General features: G+C 59.3%; 2 protein-coding genes across 2 annotated transcripts in view; one reads left to right on the forward strand and one right to left on the reverse strand.

The window, feature by feature from the left end:
• TMEM115 (transmembrane protein 115) lies at positions 1-9,333 on the forward strand. The gene is made up of 2 exons (XM_006132750.3): positions 1-1,077; positions 7,736-9,333. Exons 1-2 carry the CDS (start codon positions 224-226, stop codon positions 7,953-7,955), a joined length of 1,074 nt encoding a protein of 357 aa, XP_006132812.2. The 5' UTR covers positions 1-223; the 3' UTR covers positions 7,956-9,333.
• Positions 389-16,242, reverse strand: part of CYB561D2 (cytochrome b561 family member D2) — an 18,452-nt gene continuing 2,598 nt past the window's right edge. Inside the window, exons 3-4 of the mRNA XM_075939520.1 lie at positions 15,094-15,131; positions 389-13,796 (exon numbers count right to left, since the gene is read on the reverse strand). Coding sequence (XP_075795635.1) covers positions 13,293-13,796; positions 15,094-15,131 — 542 coding nt within the window. The 3' untranslated portion in view covers positions 389-13,292. The remainder of the gene's footprint in view (positions 13,797-15,093; positions 15,132-16,242) is intronic.

Genomic DNA, 16,242 nt, shown 5'->3' on the forward strand with positions numbered 1-16,242 from the left:
GCAGGGCAGGACCGGACTAGCGGGTCCCGGGGGGGGCCGTGCTGGGTGCCAGGCCCGTGGCTGCGGGGCCTGTGGCGGGCGGGAGGGCCTGTGCCCCCCGGGCCTGTGGTGGGTGGTGTCGGGCCAGAGGCGGGGAGGGCCGTTGGGTGCATGACCCCCCCCAGAGGACCCAGGCCAGGGCCCTGAGCAGTTCGGCGAGGCTGCACGTGGGCCTCCATTCACCATGAACCGGTACCTCCCGGTGGCCCGGCAGCACTTCCTGGCCGTGCTGGCCAGCACCAGCGTGGTGGTGAAGTCCATCTGTGCCACCGTGGTCCTCCTCTACCTGCTCTCCTTTGCGGTGGACACGGTGTTCGGGCTCGGCGTGACTCCGGGTTACCTCTTTCCCCCCAACTTCTGGATCTGGACGTTGGCCACGCACGGCGTGGCGGAGAAGCACGTCTGGGACGTTGGCGTGAGCTTGGCCACGGTGGTGCTGGCTGGCAGGCTGCTGGAGCCCCTATGGGGAGCGCTGGAGCTCCTGATCTTCTTTGCAGTGGTGAATATCTCGGTTGGGCTTCTGGGAGCCTTTGCCTACTTTCTCACCTATGCAGGGTCATTCAATCTCGTGTACCTGTTTAACATTCGCATCCACGGCATACTGGGCTTCCTTGGCGGGGTCTTGGTGGCCCTCAAGCAGACCATGGGTGACAGCACTGTCCTGAAGGTGCCCCAGGTGCGGATGAAAGTGGTCCCTATGCTCTTACTCCTTCTCCTGGCTGTTCTGAGGCTGACCACTCTAATAGAAAGCAACCGATTGGCATCTTACGGCTTTGGGGTCCTCTCCAGCTGGATCTATCTCCGTTTCTACCAGCGGCACAGTCGGGGGCGTGGCGACATGTCAGACCACTTTGCCTTTGCCACGTTCTTCCCCGAGATCCTGCAGCCTGTGATTGGTTTGGTGGCCAACTTGGTGCACAGCATCTTGGTGAAAGTAAAAGTTTGTCGGAAAACAGTGAAACGTTACGATGTGGGCGCTCCTTCGTCCATCACCATCAGCCTGCCTGGAACAGACCCGCAGGACGCTGAGAGGAGAAGGTATTGTATGTTCCCTTCCCATTTATTATGTGGTTAGCGATCACGAGCTCATGCAACGTGTGCCCCATGCTAGATCCTCGCTAAAGATGAACTGAGTTGAGTTTTAATAAGCCGACAAAACTGCTTAGTTCTGGATGACAGGGCCTGGATTTCAATGTTATACGGATTTTTTTAAAGGAATATTTGAAAATCTGCCCCTCCTTCCTTGCCTTTCTCAGTCTGAGGTCAGGGCTCTATGTTAACCCCTTGCATGTGACATCAGGGGAGCCATCAGCTGTTGTGTGTGTGTGCTAGGGTCCTCACCCATGTAGTAGCTGGCTGAGGCTGGGCGCGGGAGTTGTGAATTTCCTACTGTCCCACCAAAACAGAGTTGTGAATTTCTAGTGCAGAGAAGAATTAAACTACCCACGGAAACGGACGTTGTGTGCACCAAACTAGCATGTTCCATCAACAGTGGAGCCCACGGCAGAGGTGGGAGCCATCTTTCCCAGTTAAGAATTCAAGGGAAGCTGTTGAGCCTTCACTTTTAAAAATATAGATATGAACTTTGTTCCTAACACATGGCTTAGATCCTTGCCACTTCAATCCTCTAGTCCCTGTGCACATGCTTAACGTGTAAGTGCAAGAGTGTTCCTCTTGAAATCGGTGGGATGAACATTCATGAGTTCCAGCAGGACTGGGGCCTTAATTTGCTCTTTGTCAGTCACACGGCCTGGTCATGCTTCCTCCCTTGTCCTGGTATAGGGAAGCAAACGAGCTGAGTCAGTTTCATGGTGTTTCCTGTCACTTTCACTTCCTGGGTCTGTGGAATCCAGCTAGCTGGTTGGGTTTGAACTCGGGGAGGCAAAATATTTTAAAAAGAAGGCACCGTCGTCCATGGATGTTTTATTCAGAGTCAGGCTTTGCGCACGTTCCGGTTAACTTCCCAGTTGAGTTCCCCCTGGGCCGTCTGATCATGGGTTTTGAAAGCAAGGAGGCAAGAACCCTTCCTACTTACTGCATTGAGTGTAAACATTTCCCTGGGTTCCGGTTAGTCCTGTTTGGGGCAGTTAGGGCTTGGAGTGATGGAAACTGATTCAAGCTTCTGCTGGAGCCAGCCAGGGGCAGTAACCAGAGCAGCTGTTGGGGGGTAATTTCCACAGGCTGTGAGATCAGGGAAGATTTGCTGAAGCCTGAGGTTGGAGCATTCAAAATGGAATGGAGCCAAGCATTTGCTGAAATGAGCTGCCAGCTCATCGGGGTCTTGTTAATGACAACTCGGGTGTAATGGGCGAGGGAGCTATACAAGGGCTGCGTTTCTGGGCCCTGCTGCTGACCTCAGCTGAGAGCCTTTGGCGCTCTGCCGGGTCAGGCCCTCTGGGTCGCTGCCTCGGGCGCTTTTCAACTGGGCGGCCCAGCTGAATGAGGCTTCAGAGTGAAAATGCTTCTGTCTGGAGTCGCTGTGTCACCCCCTGCACCTGCCCGCCCAACTGCACGGTTTCTGGTTTGCAGGGATTGGTGGCACATGCTCTTCTGTCCCTCCCGTGGGATTTCCATCGACGATTCGATTAGTTAAGAGCGCCTCCCTCTTGGAAAGGTGGCAAGGGCCCTGCTGTGGAAGCCCCCCAGAGCGCCTGAGCCTTTGAGATGTACAAGAGCCCTGACATTGCAAAAGGAAGCCCCACGCTCCCTGCGTCTGCTTTTGAAATGTACAAGAGCCCCACTCAGTACGTTTCAAAAGCAGAATCGCAACCGAGCCAGCGCCAGCGGAGGCTGCTTCAGTCCCTGCTTGCGCTGCTTCCTGCCGCGCCTCTACCTCCCCTGCACCCCGCGGAGACAGTGCTGGGGGGGAACTGGCCTTTAAGCCGGCTCCACCAGCTCCTGCTCCCCCACCTTACTGCCTCTCTCTGACAGAGGCAGCAAGGTGGGGGGGCAACTAGTTTCATTGCTAGTCAACTATCCGATAAGCTTCTGGTTATTGGACAGTCAGCTAGTTGCTGACATGACTATTCCTAGGTAGCCCCACTCGGGAGGGGGTGTCCCAGGCCGGGAAGAGGGCTGCTGGGAGCACTGGTGTGGAGGATGCTGCTGTGGGGCGGGGGGGAAGCTGAAATGGAGAAGGTGGCTAGTGGAAAGTGGTGAACGAGAGCACGGCCTGCGCTGCCAGCTCTGCGGATTGCTGCATGGCCTCTGCCGTGACCCCCTTGCGTTCCGTTTCCGTGCCAGGTGTCCAGTGCAACTCGGCCACTGTGTTTTTGGGGGGGCTGATGCTCAGTTGCTTTTGGGTTTGGAGGACAGAAGTGGGGGGCCCTGCTAGGAGGCCTGGAGGGGAAGAGGAGGATTTGGCTCCAGTACGGTGGTAGAGCATCTAATAAAAGCCCTTTGTCTGTGTGTGCTGATGCCCTAGATCAGGGGTGGGCAATAATTGTTGACGGGGGGGCCACTCCAAGAATTTGGAAAGTGGGCGAGGGCTGCGCTCTTCCGTGCTATTAGGAGGGCTAACCATGGAGCTTGGGTGCAGAGGGGAGCTTGGGGTAAGGGACAGGGGTGCAGGAGGGAGACTGGAGTCTGGGAGGGAGTGTGGGTGAAGGAGGCGGTTGTGACCCAGGGCAGGGGACTGGAGTGCAGGGGTTTGGGATGTGACCTAGGCAGGAGGAGTTTGTGATCTGGGGAAGGAGGTTGGGGTGCCAGATCTGGGAGGAGATGTGGGTGTAAGAGGGGGACAGGGTTTGGATGTGTTGAGTGTGGAGGGGGGGCAGAGGGCTGGGGCAGGAAAGGGCTGGGGTGCCAGAAGCAGGCTGTGGCCAAGAGACTTACTTGCCAGCCGCCAAACTTGCCTGCCTGCCAGGCCATGTGGTTCATGAATAACTTATAAGTAGTCATGGGATAAGAGAGAAGGTCCTTTTGTGGATTGAGAACTGGTTAAAAGACAGGAGACAAAGGGTAGGAATAAATGGTCGGTTTTCCGAGTGGAGAGAGGTAACCAGTGGGGTCCCCCAGTCTGTCCTGGGAGCCATCCTAGTCAGCTGATTTTATAAATGATCTGGAGAAAAGGGGTAAACAGGGAGGTGGCAAAACTTGCCGATACCAAACTGCTCAAGGTAGTTAAGACCAAAGCAGACTGTGAAGAGCTTCACAAAGATCTCCCCAAGCTAAGCGATTGGGCAACAAAATGGCAAATGAAATTGAATGTTGAGCACGGTAAAGTACTGCACATTGGAAAAAGAATCCCAACTATCCGTACAATATGTTGGGGACTAATGTGGCTACAACTACTCAAGAGAGATCTTGGAGTCAGTGTGGAGAGTTCTCAGAAACCATCCACTCCGTGTGCAGTGGCAGTGAAAAAAGCAAATGGAATGTTTGGAGTCATTTAAAAAGGGCCAGAGACTAGCTTGTTGCCTCCATATAAAACCATGGGACGCCCCCATCTTGAATACTGCGTAGAGATGTGGTCACCTCATCTCAAAAAAGATCTCTTGGCATTGGCAAAAGTTCAGAAAAGGGCAACAAAAATGATGAGGGGTTTGGAACGGGTCCCATAGGAAGAGCGATTAAAAAGACTGGGACTTTTCAGCTTAGCAAAGAGATGGCTAAGGGAAGGATATGACAGAAGGCTACAAAATCATGACAGGTGTGGAAAAAGTGAATAAGGAAAAGTTATTGACTTATTCCCACAATGTAAGAACTAGGGGTCACCAAATGAAATGAATGGGCAGCAGGTTTCAAACAAACCAAAGGAAGTTTTTCTTCACTCAGCGCACAATGAACCTGTGGAACTCCTTGCTGGAGGATGTTGTGAAACTAGGACTTCAAGAGGGTTCAAAAAAGAGCTCGATAGATTCATGGAGGTTGGGTCCATCAATGGCTGTTAGCCAGGATGGGTAGGAACGGCGTCCCTGGCCTCTGTTTGTCTGGAGGTGGGTGACAGGGGAGGGATCACGTGAGGTTTACCTGTTGTGTCCCCTTGTTCTGGTGGGGCATCTGGCACTGGCCACTGTGGGCAGACAGGACACTGGGCTGGATGGACCTTTGGTCTGAACCTGCCTGGTTGTTCTTATGACCCAGGAGAAGGGGCGTGATTCTTCTTAGCTGCCTGTTAGTTCAACAAACAGCTCCCATTGGGTGCAGGAGACAGCAGCGCGGGGGCAGGCAGGAGCCGGTATGCATAGGGAGCTGACTGCCCCCCGTGGGTAAGTGCTGCAAATATCCCCAGGTATCCGAAAGGCATTTTACCATCCCTAGAATAGACGGGGCACCTGTCTGGCTGGCTGCCTCTAACCCTCTCTGGCCCGGCTGCTGCAGCGAGGGTTGAATTGCCTCTGACTCTGGGGTGGGAAGGGACGGCTCTTTAACCCGCCTTTCCCTGGCTCCTTGCTCCTGCCTTTCCCTCTCTTGCTGCTCTGCGCCTTCTCCCCCAGCTCTCCCTGCTTTGGTGGCTGGTGCTGGGATTGTTGCTGTTTATGCCGGGTCTGACACCATGGATTGAATTCAATCCCTAGGCCAGATGCTATTTCTCCAGTTCGCTTTCAGTGGGACTAAACGATAGGCAGGCCAGGCCTCCTCCCGGGCGGCAGCGGCGCTTGCGCTCGGTGGGCTGGGCCCGGGGCGCGTGGGCCCACCGCACGCAGCGCCAGCGGAGGCAGGGTTAGCAGTGAACAAACAAGTGACATGGCCAGTTACTGACCTCGGCCACAGACCGGGTGGCGTTCACCTGTTTCCAGTCTTAATCCAGATAAGACTTCCCATCCCCAAGGCCCTTTCTCCGCCCCGCTTGCTGACTGGCAGGTTTTGTACCTGGGGCGCGACTAGACTTTAACCCCAGTGTGGGGGTGGGAAAGGCCGGGCTGGCGCATTGGTTTTCGTTGTACTAACCACAGCCACCCCTCCGGCTCAGAGTCTGCCTTTTTAGACCCTTATCGCCTCCCTTCGCCATTCGCTTTAGCCTCCTCTCTCCTTATTTCAAGGCCTTGCTTTTGCTCAGTCATCAGAGCCTCTCCTTGCAGCCCAGAAGTATTTCATGTGTCATATTTAAACGAACTCTTCTCCTGTGATGTTATACAGACCCTATCGTGGCTTCTCCTCGACTGCCTTTCCTCCCCCCCCCCCCCCTCAGAGCCCCTTTCTCCCCGCTGGGGGGCTGTTAGGCTTGAGTGCCGCTTGACACGGTATTTCCGCAAGGAGGGCGCTTGGGGTCCAAAGAACAAGAGACCCCACTTTTCCACTGGCCTGTGAGCGCTGCATCCTCTGACCCGTCAGTCTGCTGCACCTCGCTTCTCTCCCGCTCTCCCTTCCACTTCAGTCGCTTGCCTCCCGCTGCCCCGTGAGGCCTGGGTCCCTCCTTCCCCAGAGGTTCCCAAGTGGCACCAGGAGTGAAACTGATAAGCATGGTGTCAGTTTCACTCTGCAGCTGCCCTTCCTGCCAGCATAGAATCATAGAATCATAGGACTGGAAGGGACCTCGAGAGGTCATCGAGTCCAGCCCCCCGCCCTCAAGGCAGGACCAAGCTCCGTCTACACCATCCCTGACAGATGTCTATCTAACCTGTTCTTAAATATCTCCAGAGAGGGAGATTCCACCACCTCCCTTGGCAATTTATTCCAATATTTGACCACCCTGACAGTTAGGAATTTTTTCCTAATGTCCAATCTAAACCTCCCCTGCTGCACTTTAAGCCCATTACTCCTTGTCCTGTCCTCAGAAACCAAGAGGAACAAATTTTCGCCTTCCTCCTTGTGACACCCTTTTAGATATTTGAAAACCGCTATCATGTCCCCCCTTAATCTTCTTTTTTCCAAACTAAACAAGCCCAGTTCATGAAGCCTGGCTTCGTAGGTCATGTTCTCTAAACCTTTAATCATTCTTGTCGCTCTTCTCTGGACCCTTTCCAATTTCTCCACATCTTTCTTGAAATGTGGCGCCCAGAACTGGACACAGTACTCCAGCTGAGGCCTAGCTAGTGCCGAGTAGAGCGGCAGAATGACTTCACGAGTTTTGCTTACAACACACCTGTTGATACAACCTAGAATCATATTTTCTTTTTTTGCAACAGCATCACACTGTTGACTCATATTCAACTTGTGGTCCACTATGACCCCTAGATCCCTTTCCGCCATGCTCCTTCCTAGACAGTCGCTTCCCATCTTGTATGTATGGAACTGATTGTTCCTTCCTAAGTGGAGCACTTTGCATTTCTCTTTATTAAACCTCATCCTGTTTACCTCTGACCATTTCTCTAACTAGCTAACAGCATGGGTAGGGAGAAACAGTCTGGGTGAAAGCAGCCCAGGGACAATTCTCCCCGGAGGGGGTGGCGGTTGGTTGACAGTGGCAGAGGGGGTACAGGGAGTTGGGATGCTACAGCCAGCCGGAGGCTTTCGGTGAGCCGCTGCTGTGGTGAGCAGCCCGTCTGCTGCCCTGCCGGCACCATCTCCCAAACCATGGCCGTGCCGCAGGAAGGGCAGCTGCAGGTCGGTTCTGCTGCCTTCCAGGACTCCAGCACTGGCCCTTTGGGGGCAGGCGTTCAGTCGGGGAGCAGCGTGCGGCCGCGAGACATTGTATTTACCCTTCCCGTGCCCCTAGAAGCCCTGGGAGATCTCCTTCATCCCCCCAGGACCCCTGAAGTCCCAGCATGTGCCTAGGCAGAGCCTGCACTAACTGTCTGCCCTTGCCCTGCAGGCAGCTCGCCCTGAAGGCGCTGAACGAGCGGCTGAAGCGCGTGGAGGACCAGTCCGCGTGGCCCAGCATGGAGGATGAGGAGGAGGAAGTAGGGGCGAAAACAGACAGCCCCCTCCTCCCGGAGAAAAGCCAAAGCAGCCGAGACCCCAGCGGTGCGGGGAAAGGGGCCAGCCAGGAGTCGAGCATCATCACCTTCGAGGACGCCCCTGCTCAGCTGTGACCTGGGACCCCAGCACCTCCCCTTTCCCATCTCGGTGTCACAGTGATCCCTTGTGTCTTCTCGCAGCCTGTCTGCTCCCCAGCCTGGCTGTCTGCAGGGAGCAGAGGGCCCCTCCAGCAACCTCGAGGGAGAGGGCTACCTCATTCCAGCATGTCCCAGCCACCCTGGGCTGACGCGGGGGCTCTGGGCCGTAACCGGGAGCCGCCGGGGGCTCTGGTTCTCATTCGCTTTCTCCGGTGGTGGGGAGAGGTTCCGCAGAGACACGAAGCAGGGCTGGCCGCCGACCGCCCAGGGATGGAGCCACGTCTCTCCAGATGGACACGGACTGCCCCTGGGAAGCCATCACCCGCAGGTAGCTGCTGGGTACGCGGCGCTCGCTCTGGACACAGGCCCAGGACTCGTGGATTTGCCCTGCGCTTGGTTGCTCGGGTCCCGGATTTGAAGCCTGTAAGCTTACCCCACCCTCCCCCCAGGGCAAACTCGGCAAGTGAGGTGGCACTTCCTGCCTCCCAGTGGTGGTGAAAAGTACCTATGACTTCCCCTTCCCTTTCGACTTCCCCTTCCCTTTCGACTTCCCCTTCCCTTTCGACTTCCCCTTCCCTTTCGCAGCTCATTTTGTTCCTGATCTGAGGGGCGGGAGGTTTTTCTTACTCCTTTTGCTGGGTTAACCCTTTCCCCTCCGGCCCGTCACCCAGCAGGAAGTGGCTGGGCTCAGTTTGCCATGATCATCAGATAAACACCTCTTTAGCTACAAATAATTGCTTTGTCGTCACCCCCCCCCTCCGCCCCCGCTCAGCTGCCTCCCCTGGGATATTGACTGGGACCCCTGGGCCCCCGGAGCTTTGAGACTCGTCCCTGGACGTGCGGCACCCCCAGTCTGTCTGTGGGAGCCCCAGCGGGGTGGATTTGATTTGTGTTACTGCTCCTATGGGTTTTCTCCCATTTCTTTTGCGGTGTTTGAATTGTAAGGCAGCCTCTGAACTGGGTGGGAGCCGCATGTTCAGCTGCCGCTTGGCTGGATCGTCTTTGCCTTGAGGCCTCGTCAGACAGTGAATCTTTCATGTCGGGGCTCTTGACAGTTCTCCCAATGTTCCCCCCTCCCTGCCCCGCCCCCGTGGAACATTGGCTTCCTCTCGCCTTTTTCCCTCCTGTGCGGATGGGCGTTTCTGGAGGGGGCTTGGCTGGACACGCTGTCCTTGCGCACCAGCCCCCTGTGGCCAGGCCCCTCGGCTCATGCACTTCCTGGCACTGTTACCAGCCTGGGCCGGGTGCGGGGGGGGGAAGGGGGGAGCTACTCTTCAAGGACCACACCAGAAGGTTTTGTCAACTGGCAAATAGACAGGAATTTAAGTATCAATAAACAATTGTTTCAAAGATCGTCTCTTGCTTGCATTCGGCGCTCGCTTTCACTTTCAGCTGCCCGGGTTCCCACGTCCCCAGCAAGCCCAAGGCCTGGCCCGTGGGGGGCGTCTGTGAGCCACTAGCCATCCTTCTGCCGAGACTGGCTCTGCCAGGACCAGAGCTGGCACAAGGGCGCTAGGGGTCGGCCGGCTTGGTAGCCACCGGACTAGCGTGATGGAGTGCACTGCAGGAGGGTGCTAGGAGTGGGGAGGGGGCAGCTGGCACAGGCAGGGCTGTGGGCTAGAAACAAGGGGGAGGAGAAGGAAGGAAGGGAAGGAGCAGGCCTGGAAAGCAGGGATTGTGATGAGTCAGCAGAGTATGGGGAGGGGGGGGGCTTCTCCTTCCAGCCTGGCTTCCAGCACCATTGAACACTCATTGCTCACTTACGAGCAAGGCCTGGTGTGACCAACCCCAGGCCCCTCCAGCGTGTGCAGCCTGCTGGTACAGCAAATGAGCTGGGGTGTTGGCGGGGGAGAGGGACACTCACCCAGGGAGCTGTGAATCCGGCCTCGCTTTGCTGTTCAATCCCAAGGGGTTTATTCTGCCCGCCTGAGTCCGAATGTCTGATTTCCCTGGGGCCGGATGCTCCTGCTGAAATGAGCAGCAGGCTGGCTCAAGGCCCTGCCAATTATCCTCTCCAGGTTTGAATGCCTGCTGGCTGGGAGGGCAGGTGAGGAAAAAATGGGCCACTTACGTGCTGACCTAGGGGCCTAAGGTGCTGACCTAGGGGCCTAACAACATAGAGTTGGAGGCCAGAAGGAACTACTGCGATCAGCCGGTCTGACTGGCTCGCACAAGCCAGGAGCCTGCCCCTCAGTAGCCCCCGTGTGAAACAGACCAGATCGGTAACGTCTCCAGCAAGTGATCTTAACGTGGTCCGGGTTGGAGGGTCTGCCCCAGGCCTTGCTCAGCTGGGAACCACTGGGCTGGTGCTGACCTGAGCCCTGCTTCAGGGCACCCCCTCCTAGCTTGGGTTTGTTAAAATGCCAGCCTGGAGCCCAGAGGGTGAGATGCTGCATTTGATGATCCTACCGGTGTAGAATTAGCCGCTGTGGCTCCTGTTCCCATTCCCACCGGTCTCTTGATCGACTTGATGAAACGAGTCTGATTTGCAAAATCTGCTTTTTTAATCTTCAACCACCAGCTGCGTCTTGCCAACCCAGAGCCATTTCCTCCGAGAGCAGGCAGGGGGCCGCTGCCCGGCAGCGTCCAACGGCCTGTGCCCCTGGGGCGGTTCCCCCCTTTACTACGCGGGGACAGCGGTGCTGGTTCGGCCCAGAATGCACACGGCACCCGGCAGCACCCAGCCTCACTGTGGGCAGGTGCCCTAGGTGGCCCGAGCTCTTTCCATGCCCAGGAAGAGACACTGCCCCAGCACAGCCCCTCTGCACTGGTAGGGCTGTGACATAGTGGGGGTACCTTGCTGGTTGCTATGCTGGGCAGTGGGCTGTGGGTGACCTCCACTGTCTGCAGCACGGCCCAGCAGGGCAGGGGATGAGTCATTATGCAAGGGGGCTTTGAACCTGTCTGACCAGTTATCTCCCAGGGAGCAGAACAAGGGGAAGAAGAGGAGTGGAGCCCTGGCTGGGGGTAGGGCTGGAAGTGAGGGAGTTAGTTTTTCTGGCTGGTATCATGGAGGAAGCAGCCTAGGCAATGGGCTGGGATTTAGGGGCAGGCTCCCCCATATCAAGGGGGGGCTGAGGCATCCTAGGCCTGCCCTGTAACCGGATTACGTCTGTGCTGTATCCTGGAGAAGCAATAAACTCCCTCTACTCTACTGGCTGGTGGAGTCTGTCTGTGCCATTGCAGGAGACAGGAAAACCCCAACGTTTTGTTACACTGGTGTCAGGAGTGGGATGCCCTGCACCTGTGGATGGAGCTCCCAGCGGCAAGCCACAAGGCGCAGTAGAAGCAAGAGCCATGGAGCCACGAGTGCTGGAGACAGAGCGAAGCGGTTCCTGGGAAAAGTGGGGCGCAGCAGCCCTAGACCGGTGAGTCCGCACCGAGGGGGCCAGCGGGGGGATGGCCTGCACCTGACTCCTGAAGGCAGAGCAGGTGAAGCTGTGCAGAGAGAGGGGCTTGCCTGTGCAGAGCACAACCCACTGCCCAGCATAGCAACCAGCAAGGTACCCCCCCTACATCACGGGGGCTGTGTCCCTCCTTCACCTGCTGGGGGGGAGGGCTGGGCCCATGAACCCCCAGGCAAAGGGGCTGCTCCAACGCTGCCTGCTGGCGGGATAAGGCGCCTGTCAAGGAGGGCGCCTCTGCTCCTGCAGCAGGAAATTGGGGAGACGGGGAATTAAAACCCCAAGTGGCACGAGGCTGCAGCTGCTTGGAATCTTTATTTCCTTAAACTGCCCCCCGGCTCTAGCACCACGTTCCTGGAGCAGGCTCTGTCCCGCCTCCCTTGCCCCGTGGCGGGCCCATGATGCGCCTTGGAAAGGACCCACGTGGCTGCTGGGGCTGGCTGCAGGGCTCCAGCGCATCCCCCCCTTTCTGCACCACATACAGCCCCGCGGGCGGCGGAGCAGGGCCGCTGGGTTCACTGAACCGGGGAGGAGAGCTGGCCCAGCAGAGTCCGGGGCTGCAGCCTGACCCGAGGGCGCGCGGGCCTGGCTCACGGGCCACGTCCTGCCGCTCCCGAAGGGACACAGCCGGGCGGAGGTCGGGAACAGGCTCCCGGCCCAGCGGAACACGGCCCAGCAGCCCTGTACCAGCGGGGCCGGGCCAGGGGAGGCTGGAGACCCAGCCGGCCGTTGGCTCTTTTACCCAAGAGGCAGCTGCTTCCAAAGCCCTTCCCCCGCTGGAGGGCTCCGTCCGACTCCTTCCTCCCCGTGCCCAGAAGCCCCGGTGCCTGCATGGCGTGAGTCAACCCCCCGCGCTTTCCCAAGCAAAGCAGCGAGAGAGACCACGGTACGGAGAGCAGCCCCAGGGCCAGTCACGCACAGGGACCGGGCCTGCTGGGGGCACCAGCAGGCCTGAGCTGTGCCCTGGAGGTCAGCAGCGCAGTGGGGCGGGAGGACGGAACTGGGGCAGATGCCCAGATCTGCACCCCTGCTCCTTGCAAGACTGAGTCACTTCCCTGCATGGTGCCTCGGTTTCCCCAGCTGAACATTACTGACCCTGCGGGGGAGGGGTGGAAGGGTGGACATGGGGCTGCAGGAGACAATGCCCTCAGCTCTGACCTTCCTCTCCCACAGGCCCAGGCCTGAGCTGCCGAAGGGCCTGCTAGGGAGGGAGCCCTTTCCCCTGGGCAGCTGGCGCCCTGCTCTGAGCGCGCACATGCCCCGGGCCTGGCTGTGGAGCAGCTGCCGCTCAGAGCCGGGAGTCAGGCTGTACCCACCCAGCAAGCCCTAGCCCTGGCAAGAGGCTCTCCTTGGCCAGCTGGCAGCCCTGCTCTCGGGGGCCCCGCCCCTCTGCACCCCCCACATTCAAACCCTTCTCCACAGGGGCTGCACCGAACCTCCCCTGGCTCTAGGGCCCAGACTCCAGGGGCACCCCATTCCCAGCCCCAGGCAGAGGGGTCAGCACCCGCCCCATCTCCAACAGCACGAGCCCCCTTCCCTGGGGGCGGCTCCCTGCTAGGAAATCCCGGTCTGTCCGCCTACGAAAGGAGGGGCCGGGCCATTCCAGCCCCGGCTCAGCCCCTGGGAGACGGTAAATGCCCACACCCCACCCGGGGGCTTTCCGAATGAGCAGAGTCTGCCTGAGCCTTGCCCCCCACCCGCCAGGGAATAGCCCAGAACTCCAGGTTAACCCTCCCCCTCTGGAAGCCGCTGGCACCCGGCGCAGCAGGCGACGTGGCTGCTGTCCATCCCACGCTGGGGCCGCCGGGCCGTTTCGTGGAGCCGGCTCCCCGCGGGAGTCACAATCCTAGCCCCAGGGACCAGGCCCGGCCCTTCCAGGCTGCCAGAGGCTTGGGTTCAGCCTGGCACGTCAGGGCTGGATCCTCTTGCGGTAGAGATACGCGTTGCTCACCTGGTTCATGATCACCAGGCTGGTGAGGACGGGGCAGAGTGCACACAGGTACCAGGCCAGGCCAGGCACCGCCGTGGTAAACCACAAGGAGCACATGGCCAGCAGCAGCGTGGCGCAGCCCAGGAGGTAGCCCACCAGCCCCGAGGTGGCATGGTAGACCTTCAGCTTGGCCAGCGTCCAGTTCCTCAGCAGCCGGGGGTAGAGGAGAGCGGCCCCGCCCAGGCACTGCAGGCCGGCGTAGAGCACGGTCAGCAAGCCCGTCAGGCCGTGCCAGGTGCCGAAGTGGGCCTTGCCGTTGAGGTGCTTGTTGTAGGTGATGACGGCCAGGCCCAGCAGGGCGCAGAGCAGGGCCAGCAGCTGCAGGGCCCAGTGGACGCGCACCTTGGCCTTGCGGGAGAAGGGGCGGAGCGGCGAGCTCTCCGGCGAGAACACCAGCAGGGCTTCCGTCAGCAGGAAGGAGAACTGGGGGGCACAGAGGGAGACGGCTGGTTGTGGGCGCCACGTGGGGGCCGGCAGGTGCCTCTCTCCTCCCACCCCCAAGGGCTGCCCCGACCCATCACGGCCTGGAAACGGCCCCTCCAAATAGCAACGGGCTGCTCCCTCCCGAGAGCGTCACCCCACGCCCAGCGCCTCCGGGCTTTGGGGCGCAGCCAGCGCTGCCTGGACCCCCGGGGATTGGGGGCTCGTCTGGGGCTTGAAGATCCCAGTTCAATTCCCACCAGCATCACCGACTTCCTGCACGATCTCGGGTCAGTCGTTAAGGGCTGTATTTTTAAAAGCACCTAATTCCTATTGACCTCGATGGGAGTTAGGTGCCTAAGTCCCTTCATGCACATGATCCTTACTCCCTGTGGGACTCACTCGCCCTCTGCCGGTCTCCCTGGGGCGCTGGGAGGGGAAATCCATTGAAGGCCGGGGAAAGTCCTGGGGCTGGGCCCGTAGAAGTGTCGAAGATACAGTCGGTGCAGCGGGGCTGCGTCCGCTCTGCCAAGTTCCCCAGCGGCGCCGCTCGAGGCTCTGAAGGAGGGATCTCCCCTCACGGGGGCTACCCTGTTCCCTGCAGCCCCCACCGCTCACACACTGCAGAGTTGAGCAGGCGGCTGGTGGGTGCTGCAAAGCGCGGCCAGGACGGAGCCGATGGGAGACAGGCAGGTAGCTGAGCTGGTTTGATGAGCCTCTTCAGGGGAGGCTGCGCTCGGATCCTGGCTGCACAAGGGGAAGCCAGAGCTGGCAATGCTCCGCGATACAGGGCGGGGGATTCCCGGGGCCCCCTTTACTTCCGGCTGGCAAAGAACTATTGGTTTGGAACCTGCTTGCAGTCCTCGGTCTCCTGCACCTGGCCTGGTGCCTCAGCCCCCGAGCCCTGAACGCCTCAGGAGCCAAGCGCTTTCCAGGCCCTTCGGGCGGCTGGGGGCAATGCCGAGTGAGGAACAGCCTCAGGGCGCGGGGAGAGCCAGGACACGGGCCGGCGACTCAGCTACGTGAGACTACGAGGCTCACCAGCGCCTTGTCATTCAAGCCAGTGCACAGCGGGTGGAGAACTCTGCTGCATTTACGCCCACCACCCACCGACGGCGTGAGGAGACACGGGGCCCCGCTGCACTGCGCCACGCTTGCTGACAGCATGAGGAGACCCGGAGCCGCGCTGTGCTGCACCACGCCCGCCGACGGCGTGAGGAGACACGGGGCCCCGCTGCACTGCGCAGCCCACCCCGGCGACCGGGGTGCAGTGACAGAAGAGCCCTATGTCACGACTTACCGCAAGCGCCATCAGGAAGGGGTGCCAGGAGAACAGGCCTGGAAGGAAAGCAGAGAGAGGAGTGAGCCCCTCAGGCCAGCCAGAAGCCCCAAAGGGGAGAGGAGGGGGGCATAGCTGACAAACGTCTCCTGCTCGAGGTATCGCTTCACAAACCGCTCGGTGGGTTAACCCGCCATTCTCCCGCGCAGCCCCCTCCGCTCGGATGGCCCAGGGCTCAAGGCACTAGTCTGGCACATGGGAGACCAGACTCTGATCCCCTGCTCAGCCATGAACAGCCAGCAGTTAACCGGTGGCCCCCTGGGCTGGAGCAGCTCCCGGCCTGTCCAGAGCAGCCTCCCTGCAAGGCCTGATGTAGCGGGTGCAGCCTGGCCCAGCGGCCCCACCATGGCACCAACCGGGCCCACCGTACCGTGCCACGGGCAGGCAGGGGGCGGCTCCAGGCCGGCTGGCTGAAGCAATCCCCCACCCACGAGATCCCGCTTACACATAACGTTTAACTGATTAGCCGGGATTTTACATCCCTACTACCCCTTGGAATTCACAGCCCCCCATCAAGGGCGGGGAGTTTTCACTCCATGCAACTGAGGAAGTGGGTTTCGCCCATGAAAGCGTCTGCCCAACTAAATCTGTTAGTCTCTAGGGTGCCAGAGGGCTCCTCTTGCTTCTCCAGCTACCCCCGAGCGCGGCCCCCCCCCTACCAACTTAAGCGCAGAGTGCTCCTTTCCTGTCAACTTCCTTTGACAGCACTTCCTGTCCCACCCCTTTGCGTGGGATTCCCCCCAGGGTGAGATGTGGCCAGACCTGCTGAAGCAGGCAGTTGCCACACGTTACACAGGCGTCTGGTTGCAGAGGCCTGGTGCTGGGGAGCCGGGAACGCAGCCGCCCAGGAGCCAGGGGCATTAGCAGAGCAGGAGGCTAGGCCAGTGGGAGTGTTCCATGGCACGCTGCTGCAGGTCAGGATTGCCAGGCATTGGCCCAGAGGGGCAGGACTCAGCAGCCAGGGCTGCAGCTCAGGCTTGGCAGAGCTCCCTGGGAGCTGACCCACGGCCTGCTTGTGTCCTCTGGCCCCAGCCTGCCCCGCGCTTTCAGGAGGACTAACAGGATGCCCCACATTCCAACCACAGCCCGTGTCTGGGTCTGCCCACCACT

This window comes from Pelodiscus sinensis, chromosome 11 (genome assembly GCF_049634645.1).
Source record: "Pelodiscus sinensis isolate JC-2024 chromosome 11, ASM4963464v1, whole genome shotgun sequence".
Taxonomy (NCBI): Eukaryota; Metazoa; Chordata; order Testudines; family Trionychidae; genus Pelodiscus; species Pelodiscus sinensis.

Excerpts from the sequence above, each read along its gene's own strand:
- TMEM115 (XM_006132750.3), top strand. The coding sequence starts at position 224 with ATGAACCGGTACCTCCCGGTGGCCCGGCAGCACTTCCTGGCCGTGCTG. Across the intron at positions 1,078-7,735 it reads CAGGACGCTGAGAGGAGAAG|GCAGCTCGCCCTGAAGGCGC; the intron begins GTATTGTATGTT and ends CTTGCCCTGCAG.